The sequence below is a fragment of the Crocuta crocuta genome, unplaced genomic scaffold (assembly GCF_008692635.1).
Source record: "Crocuta crocuta isolate KB4526 unplaced genomic scaffold, BGI_CrCroc_1.0 scaffold278, whole genome shotgun sequence".
NCBI lineage: Eukaryota > Metazoa > Chordata > Mammalia > Carnivora > Hyaenidae > Crocuta > Crocuta crocuta.
Window position 1 is genome coordinate 852,961 of NW_027532173.1, and position 19,885 is coordinate 872,845.

General features: G+C 39.2%; 1 protein-coding gene across 1 annotated transcript in view; it reads right to left on the bottom strand.

The window, feature by feature from the left end:
* Positions 1-290: 290 nt before the first annotated feature.
* The window catches only part of DDX10 (DEAD-box helicase 10), a 287,390-nt gene continuing 267,795 nt past the window's right edge, over positions 291-19,885 (bottom strand). The window contains exon 20 of the mRNA XM_077777453.1: positions 291-972. Within this exon, the coding sequence (XP_077633579.1) occupies positions 795-972 (178 nt within the window). The 3' untranslated portion in view covers positions 291-794. The remainder of the gene's footprint in view (positions 973-19,885) is intronic.

Genomic DNA, 19,885 nt, shown 5'->3' on the forward strand with positions numbered 1-19,885 from the left:
ACAGAGAGAGAGAGACAGACACACAGAGACAGAGAGAGAGACAGACAGACAGAGACGACTACAGCCTACTGGGTGCTGACTCGGGCTGGTTGTGGAGCACAGTCTCCAGATGCAGGATTTGAGCAAATTTCAAAAACGTCCGCGCAATCTGCAAGTATAAGCTAAGTAATACCTTTAGGAAACCTAATTAAGAACGTGACAAATTCACTGTCCGGAACTGGCCCAGCACTATACTCGGAGACCTTCCCCTGAGAGTGCTCTCACATTACGGGACACAATGAAAACGTTAGTACTTTATAGGAAATATGTTTATTATTTATTTATCGTTGCAATTCAAAAATACTTTTCTCAGGACTGGTCCATCATACTGTCTCTTTAGAGATATTAAATACAACAAAATTATGAGCAATTTTGCTTAATAGTACACAGAAATTCCTGTATGGTAAGCAAAAGAGGAATTTCTGACAATGAAACAAGGTCTCCAGAAGTTGCCGGTAAAACAAAGGAAGCACTTCCAATGAGAAGATGTTGGAGCGCACGGATAAAATCTAACAGAGCACATGCTGGAAAACGGGATGGAGAAACTGTGCAACCCACCCTCACCCTGAGCTTGCTCTGGGAGGGCACCAGCGTGACCCGTGAAAGCAGCTTAGAGACAGAACTGCTTTGGTCCAAGGACAGATCCTTTGGGCATGGGACTCATGTTACCTAAGTGCCCCAAAGCCAATTGTTTTTTTCACCTTCTTGTCCACATAATCAGGACCAGAGGTCTCAAGGAGAAGAGCACGGAGCATCTAGCTTTGACTTTTGAGCAGATGTAACACGAGCTCTTCATCCTCTGCTAAAGACAGGCCCGTGTCCAAAGGCTCTAAGGTCTCCCACTTGGCCTTCTTTCTGTTACGACTCGTGGGTCCCACGTCTTCCACTTCGCTGTTGTTCCTTTTCCTCATTCCCTGCTTCTTCTTGGTATCGCTGGTGGGAACAAATCCAATGATTTACTTGATAAATAACTAAATCCATTATGAAATCAAACACTTAAAATAGGACAAAATTACCAATAACAGAGAGTTGGTAAAGTGATATTATTATTCAAGAGAGAAAGAAACTGTAACATCATCAGGATATCTGTGTGTCATAAGTACCTTCCCATTAACAGATGGGGAGAGAGGGCCTCCCATGCACCAGGCACTGCACAGGTACCCTACACACTGTCTCATCCAATCCTCACAATTCTAGGGAGCTACGGTTATGTCATCCACAACCTGGGGACCCTGGTGTCTGCACTCTGGCTCCAGACTGTGCTTGTCCTGCCACAGCAACCCATCTGTATTAAAGTTAGATGACCCTCTCAGCGGCTAGCAGGTCCCAGGATACCAGATACTAACATCTGTTGTATTAAGTTGTCATATACAGGTCAAGAGTAAAAGAGAACCTCAAATGTCAAATTACGTAACATCAAATAAACTTTCTCCACTCAAAATCTGTATCTAAGAACCAAACATGGTCTTGGAAAAACAAACATTATAGCAGTATTCCACTCTCACCACTGTTAATCAGCAAAGTACTGGAAATACTAGCTGCTGCAATCAGACAAGAAATAGAAATAAAAGGCATCCAGATTGGTAAGGAAGAAGTAAAACTGACACTATTTCCAGATGACATGATAGTAAATACAGAAAATCCTAAAGGCTCCACCAAAAAAACCTATTAGAAATAAATTCTGTAAAGTTGCAGAATACAAAATCGGTATACAGAAATGTGTTGCATTTCTATAGACTAATAATGGAGTAGCAGAAAAAGGAATTAAGAAAACAATCCCACTTACAATTGCACCAAAAGGGGTGCCTGGGTGGCTTGCTCTGTTGAGCATCTGACTCTTGATCTCGGCTCGGGTCACGGTCTCACAGTTTGTGAGTTCAAGCCCCGTAATAAGCTCTGCACTGGTGGCACGGAGCCTGCTTGGGATTCTGTCTCTCCTTTTCTCTGCCCCTTCCCGACTTGTGCCCTCTCTCTCAGAACACATAAACTTAACAGAAAATTTAAAAACTTGCAACAAAAAATATCAAATCAAATCCAATCCCTAGGAATAAATTAAGCCAAGGAGATGAGAGATCTATACTATGAAAAGTATAAGACAGTGATGAAATAAATTTGAAGATGGCAAAAATAAATGGAAAGGTATAGTATGCTTATGGACTGGAAGAGTTATTATTGTTAAAATGTCCTACTATCCAAAGCAATCTACAGATTCAGTGTAATCCCTATCAAAATTCCAAAGGCATTTTTCACAGAACTACAAAATATACTCCTAAAATTTGTATAGAACCACAAAAGACCCCAAATGACCAAAGCAGTATTGAGAAAGTAGAGCAAAGCTGGAGATATCATAATCCCAAATTTCAAAATAAACTACAAAGCTATAGTACTCAAAGCAGTATGGTACTGGTACAAAAACAGACATGCATATCTATGTAACAGGATAGATAGCCCTCAAATAAACCCAAGCTTATATGGTTAATTAATCCATGAAAAGTATGAATATACAATGGGTAAAAGACAGGCTCTTCAATAAATGGTGATGGGAAAACTGGACAGCTAGTTACATATAAAAGAATGAAACTGGACTACTTTCTTACCATACACAAAAATAATCTCAAAATAGATTAAAGACCTAAATATGAGACCTGAACAATAAAACTTCTTAAAAGAAAATATAGGCAGTGATCTCTTGGACACTAACCTTGGCAACATTTTTCCAAGTATGTCTCTCTTCATGCAAGGGAAAAGCAAAAATAAATCACTAGGGCTACATCAACCTAAAAAGCTTTTGTAGTGAAGGAAACCACCAACCAAACAACAAGGCACCCTACTGAATAGAAGATATTTGTAAATGACATCCTGACAAGGGGTTAAAATCCAAAATATACAAAGCATTTATACAATTAAATACCAAAAAAGCCAAATAATCCAATTTAAAAATGGGCACAGGATGGGGCGCCTGGGTGGCTCAATCGGTTAAGCGTCTGACTTCGGCTCAGGTCATGAGCTCGCAGTTCGTGGGTTCGAGCCCCACGTTGGGCTCTGTGCTGACAGCCAGATCAGAGCCTGTAACCTGTTTCGGATTCTGTATCTCCCTCCCTCTCTCTGTGACCCTCCCCTGCTCACGCTGTCTCTCTCTCTCTCTCTCTCTCAGAAATAAAACATTTAAAAAGTTCAGTTATTAAAAAATGGGCACAGGAACTGAATACATATTTTTCCAGAGAAGACACACAGATGGTCAAGAGGCACATGAAAAGATGCTCAACATCACTAATCATCAGGGAAATGCAATTCAAAACTATAATGAGGTATTAGAATAGCTAGTATAAAAAAGATAAGAAATAACAAGTGTTGGTAAGGATATGGAGTGTACCAATCTTGTGCACTGTTGGTGGGAATGTCAACTGACATAGCCACAATAAAAAACAGTATGGAGGTTCCTCAAAAAATTAAAATAGAAATATCATATGATTCCACTACTGGGTATTTATCTAAAGAAAATGAAATCACTAATTCAAAAAGATATATGCACCTCTATGTTCACTGTAGCATTTACAATAACCAAATATGGAAGCAACCTAAGTGTCCATCAACAGATGAACGGATAGAGAAGATGTGGCATATACACAGACACACAGACACACACACACACACACACACACACAGATCTACAGATAGGAATATTACTCAGCCATAAAAAGAAACAAAGCACTTGCCATTTGCAACAACATGGATGGATCTAGAGGACACTATGCTAAATGAAATAAGTCAGACTGAGAAAGAAAAATATCATATGATTTTGCCCATATGTGGAATCTGAAAAACAAAACAAACAAAAAGCAGAAACAGACCCATAAACATAGAGAACTGATTGTTGCCAGAGGGCAGGCAGGGGACAGGTGAAATGGGTGAAGGGAGCAGGAGGAACAGACCTCCAGTAATGGCATGCATAAATCGCGGGCACAGGATAGGGAATATAATCAATGTTACTGTAATAGTGTTGTATGGTGACAGACGTGTCACCGTGTGGTGAGCACAGCATAAGGTACAGAGTTGGGGAACCACTATGTTGTACCCCTGAAACTAATGTAACATTGTGTGTCAGCTATACTTCAATTTAAAAAACCAAAGAACCATTATTACTGCAGTGTTCTGCGTACACCTGAGGCACAGACCATAAACATAAAGCTAGTTCCTGAAGGTACAGGAAATCACTTTATACATTAAAAATAGAAGAAAAAGCAAAACAGGAGAACATTCTCAAAGTACTGTGAGATACCATCATCATGTTCAAAGAGGACCCAATTACTGAATGCAGGATTAAAGCAGAATTAAAGCTCATCTAGCAGCCCTCGCAGCAGCAACCCTTCGTGAAGGGCCTGCTAACGGCCGGGCACCACGCTACACGCTGTACACAGATCACACCATCTATCTCCAGGGACATCCTTGGTTGGGGAGCATTAGCTTCATGCTACAATGATTAAACAATTGTATCCAGATTATAAACATAGGATACAAACCCAAGGACTCTAAATTTAGCTCCAAAGCTAGGCTATTGAAAGCAATGAGTTGACTAGCTTCAGTTAGTATTTGGAAGACAAGAAAGAAAACAATTAGCTGTGGAAAGAACACTGATTTGGCACTAACACAGTCAAATTTTAGTCAATCAACTAACATTTCTAGGCCTTAGTCTCTTTATCTGTAAAGGTGAAGATTATATAACTTACTTGGCAGAATTGCTCTAAGAATTACTTAAAATTATATAAAGTCAAGAACATAGTAATACTCAATACATTAATTTCCTTTCTGCTTATAAACTACTTCCTTTCAGATAAATTCTCACATTGATGTTATATAATAGAAAAGAAAAAAAATCATAGAAATACTATATTCCAAGCATATGATGTATTCCAAAAAAGAACAAATTGCTCAAGTTCCAATGGAGTATATTACTTCCTAAGAAGCATGCCTAGCTATGAGTGAATGTGCCTAATCAGCATATCTACTTATGCCCAGCTTGAAGCAGAGCCATAAATAATTTCCCATTTCACCTCCCAGAAATGCTCAATGCTCTGACTCAGCAGCCATCCTCTCCCACCACTGGAGGAAAGACAAATGAGACAGCACTATGAAACTACTTACAGCCTCAAACAACTATGTTTTCAAAGGGTACTTGAAGACATAAACATGAAAAGAGTTCTCCATGATGGGAAATTAAGTTAGCAAAGATAATAATTCTTAGTGGAAGGGGGCTTTAAAAAAAAAAAAAAAAGTATGGAGTCTTAATCTGCTTGCATACTGCCCATCCTGTGCAAGTCCCCCTGGCTAGAGTACCAGGACTTATTTGGTACAAGATAATACTGATTTCTGCCCTGCCTGTATTTCAAGTGAATCTCAGTGCAGCTCATCAGAAGCCGCCTAATTAGTGGGCTTTACTAATGCATCCTTTGTTAATGTGGTCGTGAACATTATATTCCCTGCAGGAAATAGCTGGTTCAGATAATAAAAGGAAGATGGGAAATTTATGTAACCCAAATATTTTCATAATTAGCAGCTGTGCTGCTTTGTGGACCAGTTCAAATTCTAGAAAGGTATTTTATCCTACTTTGCATAGCAAATAAGTAGCAATTTGTATAACAAATTAATTATTAAACAACAATATAGATGTTCAATAGGTAAGTCTCCCAAAAGGGGAATAATGCGATGAATCTAGAAAATATAAGGTAAGCAAGAAAGCAAAATATGGTCACAATGTGGTCTCTTCAGAAGAAGCCTCTTCCCAATGGTGCAGTGCTAGAGGGTGAGGTCAGCAACATGGCTGCAGAAGACATTCCCAGTCGTGTTCCTCCCAAGAACATGTGGCGTCCTTCCATGGACAGCACGGCTTTGTGGGAGCTGTGGGATCCCAGCACTAGACACCAAGAGACCTGAGAGGAGTCTCACCCAACCGCGCTTGGGTAACAGGCACGCAGACCACATTCCCAGCTGTGAGCTGGCTCCAGCCCCTCTCGGCAGTGGGAGAACAGCACCTTAAAGAAACACCCACGGACAAGAACCCTTGTGCAAGTCCAGGTCTCCAGGGGAGAAATTCTAGCACACTGGAGAGGACAAGAGCAACAGTGTGACTTCACGCCTGTCACTCCTCCCCCGAGATGGCACAACTGAGGGCTGAGAGACTGTGTCCACTATTCTTCCCATGGTGGAAGGAGAGCAAGTGAGAGAGTGCCCAGCTTCCCCTGCTGTGCCTAATGCTGCCAAAAAGGCCCATGTGTCTCACTCCATCCAGAATACTAAACCATGAGCTGCATGGTTGGGGGCAGGAAAAGGCTAGGAGACTGGCAGGCAGGACTCTGAGAATAAAGGGGGTGAATCTTCCTCACGGTGTCATGCATCCGATCAAGAACCCTGCCCATGGCACTCTCCTACACTGTTGGTGGGAACGTAAACAGGTGCAGCCCCTCTGGAAAACAGTGTGGAGGTTCCTCAGGAAACTAACACCAGAACTCCCCTATGACCCAGCAATAGCACTGCTAGGAATTTACCCAAGNGCCCTACACACAGACCCCTCCAAGTGGCCCATGGGAACTCCCCAGCACTCATGTGCCTCACCCATACCCTCCACCACCTGTGCCCAGCTCCCTGTGCCTGCTCCTGACTGGTGGTGGGAGCAAGCTCTGGAAGATAGCTGCTAAGCATGACCCAAATCTGCAGGTCAGGGAAAGACCACGGCAGCATTAGTGCGATTCTTGGGAAAGCAAAAGGGAAGCTGTGAGCATTTGGCCTGATGTGTTGCAAGATCAAGAGAAGACATACCAGTTAAAAAAAATTCTGCCACAATAAGAAGCAAGAAGTGTGGAGCAGGTGAGAAAACCTCAGAATCTGTAGCTGACCCAGGGGTGACAGAAGGCATTTCTCTCTTGAAGGCAGTTAGTAAAGACTAAGGGAGGTGACTGCTACTGCAGATGTGAAGACAGCAACACAAAATTTCAAGCAATGTGACCGATTTAGGAAGGCTGACACCACCGAAAGGTCACAGAAAATTTCCAACAGCTGATCCCAAAGACATGAAGATCTACAATTTACTGGATAAAGAAATTAAAATAGCTGTTTTAAGGAAGTTCAACAAGGTACCAAAAAACAAACAAACAAACAAAAAAAACAAAAACAAAATAACCAGAAAACTCAACTGAGCCAGGAAAACTGTATAGACAAAATGAGAAGTTTAACAAAAAGACAGAAATTATTTACCAAATGCCCCAGAAACCCTGCAGTTGAAGAACACCATGAATTAAATAAAACCTCAGAAGGGAGGATCATCAGAAGAAATCAAGCAGAAGAAAGAATCTGCAAGTTAGAAGACAGAAACTTGGAAATTATCTAGTCAGAGAAGAACACAGGAAAAGAATGAAAGAGAGTGAAAAAAGCCTACATTACCTATGACTTACCTTCAAAAGAAACACTCTGTAAATCACTGGAATCTTGGATGGAGACAAGAGGAATAAGGGAGCAGAAAGCTTATTTAAAGAAATCATAGATGAGAACTTCCCACATCTGGGGAGAGATTTGGATATCCAAGTTATTGAAGGTTTTAGGTCCCCAAACAAATTCAATTCAAAGAAATTTCTTTCAAGACACATAATAAAACTGTCAAAAATCAAAGACAAAGACAGAATCTTAAACAGAGCAAGAGAAAAGAAACTTGTAACTGACAAGGGAATTCCAATAAGGCTCTTAGCAGATTACTCAGCAGAAACTTTACAGGCTTAGGAGGATATGAAAGAAAAAAACTCCAACCAACAATACTCTATCCAGCAAAGATGTCCTTCAGAAATGAAAGGTTGATGACAACTATCCTGGGCAAACAAAAGCTGAAAGAATCCAAGTTGAAATGAAAGGATTCAGAGTACATGAAAACATATGAAATTATCCAATAAACTGGTCAAGTACATAGTTAAATTCAAAAGATGCTAGTGCTGTAATATGGTGGTGTGTTCACCACAAAACTCCAGATTATTGAAGGTTAAAGGTTAAAGGGCAAGAGTATTAAAAATAACAATAAGCTACAATGGGGCACCTGGGTGGCTCAGTTGGTTAAGCGTCCAACCTTTGCTCAGGTCATGATCTCAAGGTTGGTGAGTCTGAGCCTTGTATCGAGCTCTGTGTTGACAGCTCAGAGCTTGGAGCCTGCTTGGGAGTCTGTATCTCCTTCTCTCTCTCTCCCTCCTCCACTCAGGCTATGTCTGTCTCTCTCTCTCAAAAATAAACATAAAAAAATAACAATAGCTATAATATTGGCTAATGAACACACAATATAAAAAGAGGTAAATTTTGACACCAAAAACCTAAGAGGGGAGTAATAGAAGTTTTGAATGCAATTGAAATAAGCCATTATTAGCATAAAACAGACTGTTATATCTATAAGATGTTTTATGTAAGCTTCATGGTAACCACAAAGTAAAAACTTAAAGTAGATCAACAAAAGATAAAGAGAAGGGAATGAGAGCATATCTCTATAGGAAATCAATTCAAAAAGGAAGATAGCAAGAGAGGAAGAAAAAATCAAGGGATGACAAAACAGAAAAGAGATAACATTAGTAAGTCCTTACCTATGAATAATTATTCTAAATAAAATGAATTAAATCTTCCAACCAAAAGGCATAGAATGGCTGGATGGATAAGACCCAACATTATACTGCCTACAAGAAACCCATTTCATCTTTAAGGACATATAGTCCTTAAAAATGAAAGGCTGGAAAAAGGTATACCATGCAACTGGAAACCAAAAGAGAGCAGGGGTAGCTATACTTATATGAGACAAAATATACTGCTGGGAGCCACAGTGGCCTCACTGGAAATGACAGCATTTGCACAGCTCCTGCCATAAGAAACGAAAACTGGTATCTCCTTCTGCTACTACTGGCTCATGTTGGAATTGAGCCTGCTGGTATTGACCAGGCCTCACAATATTCCAGATCAGACCGATATTCCCCACACAGATTCCTCATAAGGAAAAGTATATTCCTTCTCTTCAAAAGAGATTTTAGATGAAAGCACTGTGGATGATTGTCAAAAGGCTCTTCCTATGGGCCTTGCAGATCCAAGACTTAGATAATAAAGGGGGTTAAGAACACAAAAGTTACAACTGAGCCTGGCCCTGAGACAAAGAGCCTAATTTAGAGTTAAGGAACAGATAAGGGCAGAACTTAAGTTAATACTCATACCTTTTCTAACTGGTGATGGATGGCAGTCCCTTCCCTAAGGCCTACTTTCCACAAACACCCTCCCTCACACTGGCGGCTGGGATGAGGATAGATAAGAGTAGCTAAAACAACCCAAAAACAAAGGCCAACACATTTAGGGCCTCCATGGTGTTTACACATTCAGCATCAGGTCAAAAAGGTTTCCACAAACAACTTATGAACCAGCTCAAAACACTGGTCCTCTTGTGAGCCAGACTGAATGACTCCCAGCCCATCTATACACGTAACCTATGACCTAACCTTAGTGTTATTAACTTAGAACAAATATGTATGTCATCCTGTTTTTCACTAAGAACATCCTGTTATTTTCTTAGTTGTGAGATTTACTCAACCTCATTACGATTGGGGTAATTCTGAAGAATACTTCTGTAAAACCGGTTTTTGTACACTTTTCAAGGCATCTTATCCCAAAGAGTTTTCCATTGTAAGGATTCCTTTTTCTGATCTCATGTTGTCATTGGACCTTTAAATAAAGACACCAAAACCGACAGGACAGAGATGCCTGCCTGATGATCAGAAAGACTCTTGGGGCTCTCTCACTCTCTCTTGCCGACACTGTCCATCCTTCAGGGACCCCTGGACCGGCTGGAGCAGGCCTCCAGCAATATACCATAAGAAACAATAACAAAAGATGAAAAATAGCATACCATGATGATAAAGTCACTTCATTAAGAGAATATAACAATCATAAACATATATACACCCAACATAGGAGCAATACAATGTATTTAGTAAATATTAACAAACTGAAGGGAGAAATACCGATACAATAAGAAAAGAGAACTTCAGTAATCCACTTTCAACAATGGCTAGACTATTCAGACAAACAGGATTAATATGGAAATGTTGAAAATGAACTATGCTTTGGATAAATGGACCTGATATATGCACACAAAACATTCCACATGGCAGCAACAGAATACATGTTCTTCTCAAGCACATTATGGAACAATCTCCAGGGCAGATCATATGACAGGTCACAAAACAACTCTCAGCAAATTGTAAGACTAAAATCTTAGCGAGTATCTTTAACACCACAATGGTATGAAACTAGAAAACAATTACAAGAGGAAAACTGAAAAATTCATAAATATGTAAAATTCAACATCATCATCTTGAACAACCACTGGGTGAAGGAAGAAATTTTAAAAAACATTTTTTTTAATCTCCAAAAATGGAAACACAAGATACTAAAACCTGTGAGATACAGCAAAAGCATTTCTAAGTAGGAAGCTTATAATGTTAAAGGCCCACATTAAGAAACAAGAAAGATCTCAAATAACCTAAGTTTTCACTCAAGGGAACTAAAAAATGAACAAACGAAGTCCAAAGTTAGCAGAAATAATGAAATACAAAGATCAGGAAAAACATAAGTGAGAGACCAGAAAAACAAATCAAGAGAGATCACCAAAACCAGTAACTAGGTTTTTTTAAAGATAAGCAAAACTAACAAACATTTAGCTAGTCTAACTCAAGAAAAAAGAAAGCAGACTAAAAATCAGAAACTAGAAAGGAGACTTAACAACTGATCCCACAAAAAATATAAAAGATCATGAGACGATTATGGAATGATGATGGAAAAATTATCAGCAACATATTAGCAAACTAAATTCAACAGCACAGTAAAAGAATCACACAACACGATTAAGTTGGGATTCACCCCTGGGATGCACGTATGGTTCAACATATCCAAATTTTAAATGTGATATAGCAAATTAATAAAATGAAAAATAAAAATCATATAATCATCTCAATAGATTAGAAAAAGCATTTGACAAAATTCAACAATCTTTTCTTGATTAAAAACTCAGCAGAGAGAGAATATACGTCAACATAATAAAAACCATATATGACCAAGCCATGGTTAACATTATACTCAGTAATGGTTGAAAGCTTTTTCTCTAGGATCAGGAACAATTCAAGGATGCCCATTCTGATTATTTCTATTCAACATAGTACTAGAAGTCCTAGTAAAAGCATCAGAGAAGAAAAAAAAGGCATTCAAATCAGAAAGGAAGTAAACTGGTTATTGTTTGCAGATATGATCTTATGTATAGAAAATATTAATGACTCCACCAAAAACTGTTAGAACTAATGAATAAATTAGGTAGAGTTGCAAGAAACAAAAACAGTAACATTTCTTTAGATTAAAAGTAAGTTATCTGAAAAAGAAATTTAAAAATACTACCCCATGCATATATAACAACATTGAAAACCTTCTTGGGAATAATTTTAATTAAGTAGGTGAATTATCACTATACTGTAAACTGGTACAACTTTGATGAGAGAAATTTGAAAAAGACAAATAAATAGAAAGATATCCCATATTCACGGATCAGAAGAATTAATGCTGTTAAAATACCCACACTATTTCAAATTATCCATACATTCAATGCAATCCTTATGAAAATTCCAATGGCATTTTTCACAGAAACAGAAAAATGAATCGTAAATTCATAAAATCACTAATGATTCCAACAAGCCAAGGCAATCCTATGAAAGAACAAATCCAGAGATATCACAATCCTGACCTCAAACTATACTACAAAGCTAAAGTAACCAAGCCGGTAGTATGGTACTTATACAGAAAGAGATAACACAGAACAACACAACAGAGAGCCCAGAAATAAATCTTTGCACATATGGACAATTAATACCTAACAAGGGAGCAGAAAATAGTGGAGAAAGGATGATCTCTTTAATAAAAGGTGGTATGAAAACTGGATAACCACATTTAGAAGAATGAAACTGGACTCCTTTCACAAAACATAACACAAAATGGATTAAAGACCTAAAAAGAAGACTCCAAACCATAAAACTCCAGAAGAAAACATAGGGATAAATCTCTATGACACTGGTCTTGGCAACAGGTTGTGTCTGATAAGATACCAGAAACACAGTAAACAAAAGTCAATAAGGCTACATCACAATAGAAAGCTTCTGCACAGCAAAACGAACAAAAATGAAAAGGCAACCTACAAAATGGAGAAAATATTACAAGCCATATATACGATAAAAATTTAATATCCAAAATATATAAGGAAGTCCTACAATTCAATAGCAAAACAAAACAAAAGAACAACAACCCAAAAACAAAATCCCTTCAAATAGTGTGATTAAAAAATAGGCAGAGTAGGGGTGCCTGGGTGGCTCGGTTGGTTGGGCGTCCGACTTTGGGTCAGGTCATGATCTCACAGTTCGTGGGTTTGAGCCCCGCATCAGGCTCTGTGCTGACAGCCGCTTAGAGCCTGGAGCCTGCTTCAGATTCTCTATCTCCCTCTCTCTCTCTGACTCTCCCCTGCTCACACTGTGTGTGTCTCTCTCTCAGAAATATATAAAACACTAAAAAATTTTAAAAAAATAGGCAGAGGAACTGAATAGACATTTTCCAAAGAAGACATACACATGGCCAATAGGTACGAGAAAAGGTGCTCAAATATCACTAATTAAGAGGGAAATGAAAATCAAAGCCACAGTGAGATATGACCTCATACCTGGTAAAATTTGGCTGTCATCAAGAAGACAAGAGATAACAAGGTACTGGTGAGAGCGTGGAAAGGGAATCTTTGTGCACTGTTGGGGAGAATGCAACCAGTACAGCCTCTATGGAAACAGCATGGAGGTTCCTAAAAACAGAACTACCAAATGATCCACAAATACCTGTTCTGGGTATATTATCCAGAGGAAAAGAAAACAGGATCTTGAAGAGTTATCTGCATTCTCATATTCATTGCAACCTTATTCACAACTGGCAGAAATGAATACAACCCAAGTATCCAGTTCAGATGGATGGAGAGATGATATGGCATATTATACATACACAATGGGATATTATTGAGCCATGGAGAAAAAAGGATATCCTGACATTTGCAATAAAATGGATGGACTTTGAGGGCATCACGTTAGACAGAGAAAGATGAAATCTGTATGATATCACTTATATGTGGAATCTAAAAAAAGGCGAACACAGCAATCAAAGACTAGAATGGTAGTTACCAGAGGCTAAGGGGTAGGTGAGAGATGTTGGTCAAAGGTACAAAGTTCCAGTTTTAAGATAAGTTCTGGGGATCTAATGTACAACATGGTGATTATAGTTAACAATATTGTATTAGATACTTGAGAGTTGCTAAGAAAGTAAACGGTTAATGTTATCACGACACACACACACACACACACACAGTAATGCTATAGAGGTGTTAGCTAATAATACTAGAATGTGAATTATTTCACAATATGCAAGTATATCCAGTAACATGTTGTACACCTTACATTTAACACAATGGTCTATGTCAACTATATCTCAATAAAGCTAGGGGAAACTGTGGCACTATAAACCTTTATTTATATCCTTTATTTATAAATATATTCATATACTTATATGAATCAAGTGGAAGGGTTCCGACCTTGTAGAGTTAATGTTCCCTGGTGACTTACTGAATCTAATTAAGACCTGGGAGGGACGTCCTTAGGATTGGTTGACAGCCTAATGCATGTAACAGTGAGTTAGTTCTAGTTTCTTGGTTCTTTGCTTATTATCTGCAATTGCTGGACGGGGCTCTTGCCCCTCCCAATCAAGAGCTCTGTTGGCTGCCCCATGGTAGCACATCACTGATACAGTTTACCAGTCACATGGTGGAACATTATGAAAACAGGTCTGCTGGAAGAGAGAACCACAATACAGGTGGGAAACAGCAGTAACACCTGTGAATCTTCTTCCCAAAGGACGTTTACGCCACTGAACTGACGGAGGTAAGGAGGCTCACAGTATGAACTGACAACTAGGCGGTGGCCTACAAAACGGGGCCAAAAGTCGGGGCCTGAGCTCTGCATTTTATTTTTATTTCAGTATTTCTATGGGACATAACGTGTCAAACACTCTCCACATACCTCAAATCTATGAAGTCAATGTCAAAAAGGGCCATCTTACTGCTCAACGTTGTAACATTGCAATATACTGGCTGATATAGCACGGCTTAAAAAGCAGAAGCATGGCTCAGGGCACTAAAAGCCTCACTATGGCTCTAAACACAAAACCACCAAAGCAAAAGAATTCAGAACTATTTATCTTTCAACAATCCAATTAATAGAGAGATTTAATTAGTAAAATCTGGTGTGTCATTTAAAGAACTAATCATACAACACAAAGAGAAATATATTGTAATATGTAATCTGAGCCGACAGTAACAGGGAAATGTTACTTCAATGGCTTTGAAATTTTAGTGAAGATGATCACATGGAAGCGTGTCACAATACTCAATGTAAACATGCACAACCATTTATTCGCTGATAATAAAAGGATTTAACAGTGAAATGTGAATTCAACTTCAACATCTTAATAAATACATTACTGACTTTTAAATGGAATATGACTTTCTAAGTTTTCTGAACCCAAAACTCATTTCTCCCAGAAAATGAACAGATTTTTCAGGAGGTCTGAGCTCCGGGTTTACACATTTTGATTTTTTCAGGTGCTGGCAGCTGCCTGTTCACCCAGACTGAGGAGAGCCTGTGTTCAGCACATTTATGAGAAACCAAAGAGGGAGGAACACCTGATAAGGTCAACCTTCCTCCTGGCGCCTCTTCCTGGACTCTTCAAATGAGGCCCTTGTGTAGATCAGAGACCCCGTCTGTGTGTCCCACCTGTGGCTTCTGTCAACGGGGTGCCTCCCTCCTGCTCATCCCTCCCTTGTTTTAAGAACCATCTTCTATTTCTAGGGGCACCTGGGTGGCTCAGTCAGTTGAGTGCTAACTCACCTCAGGTCATGATCTCACAGTCTGTGGATTCAAGACCTCCCCCCCCACCCCCCGTTGGGCTCTGTGCTGCCAGCTCAGAGCCTGGAGCCTGCTTTAGAGTCTGTGTCTCCCTCTCTCTCTGCCCTGCCTCTGCTTGTGCTCTGTCGCTTTCTCTAAAAATAAAATAAACACTAAAAAAAAGAACTATCTTCAATTTGTCATCTTTCATGAAAGATACCTATTCCCTATTAAAAGTTATCTCTTTCCTCTGAATGCCTACAACTCTTAATTGTTTGTTAGTAATTTTGACTTAGCATTACTCCTTCCTAACAATAAAGTGATCTTTTTTACCTGTATGCATTGTAATTCCTAATTAGAATGTAAAAACTCCTGGGTAGAAATATCACTACTAAATTTCCTGGAGGGCAATTTGGTGGACCTTTCAAAAATCTTTCAAGTGTGCCTATCCAGCAATTTCACTTCTGAGAATTTAGCCCAAAGAAATAAATAAAGATGTGTATAAAGATTTAGTTACAGAATACTCAAGGCAAAATTGTTATCTCAGAAAGTTGAAAACCCAAACATCCAATCATAAGGGACTCATTTGTTAAATAAGTTATAAAATTAGAAATGAAGACACTATGTAGCTTTTAAAAACACTGTTGCAGGAATTTCTTTATTGACACTGAAAACAGTTACAAAACCAATACAGAATAAGAGTCCATCTTTAATAAAGGCTTCTATGTATGTTTGCTGAGAAAAAGACCTGGAAGATTTTTTTAGATTTTTTTTTTTTCTGTAACAAACTTGTATTACTCTGTGCAATAAAAAAGAAAATTACATTTGAAGGGAAAAGTAGTTCTGGGCAAAGAATAACTACAGTTATTCTTTGTAACTCCACAAAGCTCAGAAGCGTGCGAGTAGGTGTGACATATAGGCTTTAACTTGGGCCCCTGTATCCACAGAGGTATGGGGAAAGGGGAACTTTCTCCTGACAGGGCAGACGGGTGACGAGTCAGTTTCCACATTTCAAGACACCCACAACTACGTGCCTGAGACTAAGTTCTGGCTCCAATCTTATTAACTGAGCTTTGTAAACATTTGACTGAACTGGAAATTGTCTTGGTCAATAAAACAAATATGAAACATTAACTTTTTATTAACATTCTTAAAAGACAAAAATCTTTCGCCAATGTAGGGACCATGAAGGTTGAAAGCAAAAGTTCTCTGTGATGATGAAAATGGCACAAGCCATTGTTCTAGACTCAAAAACTGTGCTCCATGAACCATGGGCCATAGAGAGTAATTTCTCAGAGTTCGGTTAGTTCTACTTTTTAGTTTTACCTGTTAGGCTTCTAAGAAAGCCATACAATATGATTTCCATGCTCACTATTCCCCAAGGAGAAAATAAAAAGTTAAAAAATAGTCTTATATTTGCTAATGACCTATCAGATGAAGGGTTAGTATCCAAAATCTATGAAGAACTTACCAAACTCAACCCTCCCCCCAATAATCCAGTGAAGAAATGGGCAGAAGACATGAATAGACACTTACCCAAAGACATCCAGATGGCTAACAAACACATGAAAAGATGCTCAACATCTCATCATCAGGGAAATACAGGTCAAAACCACAATGAGACAGCACCTCACACCTGTCAGAGTGGCTAAAATTAACAACTCAGTAAACAACAGATGTTGGCAAGGATGTGGAGAAAGGGGAACTCTCTTGCACTGTTGGTGGGAATGCAAACTGGTGCCGGCCACTCTGGAAAACAGTATGAAGATTCCTCAAAAAATTAAAAACAGAACTACCCTACGACCCAGCAACTACACTAATACGCATTTATCCTAAGGATACAAAAATGCTGATTCGAAGGGGCAGATGCACCCCAATGTTTATAGCGGCCCTACTGACAATAGTCGAAGTATGGTAAGAGCCCAAATGTCCATCAACTGATGAATGGATAAAGAATGGAATATTATTCGGCAATGAAAAAGAATGAAATCTTGCCATTTGTAGCAATTTGGAAGGAACTAGAGTGTATTATGCCAAGTGAAGTCAGTCAGTTAAGAGAAAGACAAATATCATAGGATTTCATTCATATGTGGAATTTGAGCAATTCCACAGAGAAAGGGAAGGAAACATTAGATAAAAACAGAGAGGGAGGCAAACCATAAGAGGCTCTTAAATACAGAGAACAAACAGGGTTGATGGGGGTGAAGAGGTGGGAGGTAGGTTAAATGGGCATTAAGGGAGAACGTTTCAGGATGAGCACTGTGTGTCATGTGTAAGAGATGAATCACTGGGTTCTACTCCTGAAGCCAAGACTACACTGTATGTTAACGAACTTGAGAATTAAAAAACAAAACCAAAAAACTCACCAGTCTTCATAAGTCTAAGTTCTTACTGAAATATCATACATTAAGCCTTAAGTATGTAACACTCCTCCCATTCCTGACACTATGTGTGCTTAAAGGAAGGTTCTTTGTGAAGCATACCTTGGCTCTTGTAATTCTTCAACATTTCAGTGACTGCATTCTACTGTTATTTAGAATTATTATTATAATCTTTAAGGTCTCCCATGACCTGGTATAGGCTTGCCTCTGTATCCTATTCTGCATTATACCCCTTCGTTTAATACACCCCCTGTTCTTCTGAACTACTTTTTAGTCGCTAGTATGCTCTAGACTCTCAATTTCTTTTGCCTCCATTTGGAACTCCCCTTTCCTGTTTTATAACTATGTAAATTGTAAACGCTCCATATACTTCAAAACCAATTCAAATGTCATCTCCTCCTTGAAGATTCCACCTTGCATGTTCCCGCTTTATGTACTGTTTATGCCTCTCCTGTGGTACTCATTCTGAATGACATTATGGTGATTTTATGTAGCTCTCTTTCCTATGCCTAATAAATCATTAGCTTTGTGAGGTCAGGGGAATTTGTCTTCATCCCTGAAGATGGCCTGAATAAAGAAATCATTCAGTAAATGTCCACTAATCTGAATGGTAAAAATAGTGACCTTGCTGGGGTTGTTCAAATGGCCAAGAAGTACCACTACTGCAGTGAAGAGGGCAATGTTTCAACAGATTTTGCTTCTAATTCCACTTCCAACAGAGTCACAGAGGAGAGCACTATTCGTGGGAGCACCTCCAGAGCATTCAGTCCAGTCTGCGGGTGCACAAGTTCCTGGCATCCCAAATTCTGGCTTTATATATGTTTTTCAAGATTATATAAACAAGATAAGATGTCATGGCCAATTATCTAGATTTTCAGTACATAAAGGTTAGTTTCTACCTCCTGCCAGTCTTCTCAGCTTCCTCCTCCTCTGTCCATTACTTCAAAACCCAGGTTTCCAGGTTCCATCCTCAGCTCTTTATTGTTCTCATTTTACATCTTCATTCTGGATATTTATGTAATAGTTCAAGTATTTCAACTATCTTCCATAATGCTAATGACTTTAACGATATGCATCTTTAGCCTAGAGTTCTTCCCTGACCACCCGTCAGCATGTTCAACCAGCTCCTGGGTATCTCTGCCTTCATCTTCAAAAGCACCTCACACTCATCATGCCCTAACTACCACATCTCCCCCAAACTGTTTCGCCTACATCTGCCTTCTGAGTGAACAGTAACGCCCTTATTAAAGGCTGGAAGTTGTCTTTAACCACATTCTCCTTCACAACCTTAACTTAATTGATCAATTCTATCCTAACCTCTCGCAAATCCATCTAAGTTTTCCCAGCATGTCCGCAACTACCCTAATTTAGGCTTTGTCATTCCATCCCCTCCTTCACATAACGCAACTCCAGGAAGCTTTTCCAGGCCATCTCCTTCTGGGTGAAGTGCCCTCTGAGGTGCTCCCCCCCCCATATACTACAGATTCCTCCATGACATCATCTCACAGAGAGATCATCTACTTACTTACCTGCTCCCCTCATTAATCTGCAAGTTCCTGGAGGACAAAAACTTTACCTTATTCTTCTTTGTGGCTACACTGCCCTAGTATCCAGGGGCTCGATAAATGTCTCTGAAATAAATGGTGAAGAAAGCCAGTGGACTGAGCTTCAGTACCGTGAAATATCTGATTGGTCCACTCTCTAACATGTAGGGTCAGAGATAACGATCTTTCTAATCAAAATCACATTCTTACCTTCTTTGCAAGCTGGTATGTAAGCAGACATTTAAACCTGTGCTGCATTTTTCTTTTCAAAAAATGCATCATTAATTCCAAAGAAATCCAATAGATCAAAGCCACAGTGAAAATTAAAACAAGGCAGAAGTAAAATAATACCAGAAAGAAGTACCCAATAACCTCAGACTCAAAATAAGAAATGAGGCAATATTTCAAACATTACAGAAAGAGCATAACCTGGCATTTCAATTCAACAAACAAATAATTTTTATTTTCTTTCCAACAATACACGTAACTTCTCTGGCAGGCATACATCTCATATCCCAAAGAATATCTCCTTTATCTTCCCTCTCCACAATGTTTCATGTTGAAATGGTTACTTTTTAAATTTTTTAAAGTTTATTTTGAGAAAAAGAGAGCAATTGAGCACAAGTGGGGGAGGGTCAGAGAGAGAAAGAGAGAGGGAGGGAGAAAGCGAGGGAAAGGGAGAGGGAGCGATGGGGAGGGAGAGAGAGAGAGAGAGAGAGAGACAGAGAGAGAGCGAGAGAGAGAGAGCACGCAGAAGCATCCCATGCAGGTTCCACACTGTCAGTGCAGAGCCTGACTCGGAGCCTGAACTCAGGAACCATGAGATCATGACCTGAGCTGAAACAAGAGTTGGACGCTTAACCAAATGAGCCACCCAGGCACCCCTGAAATGCTAAATTTTTAAAATCAG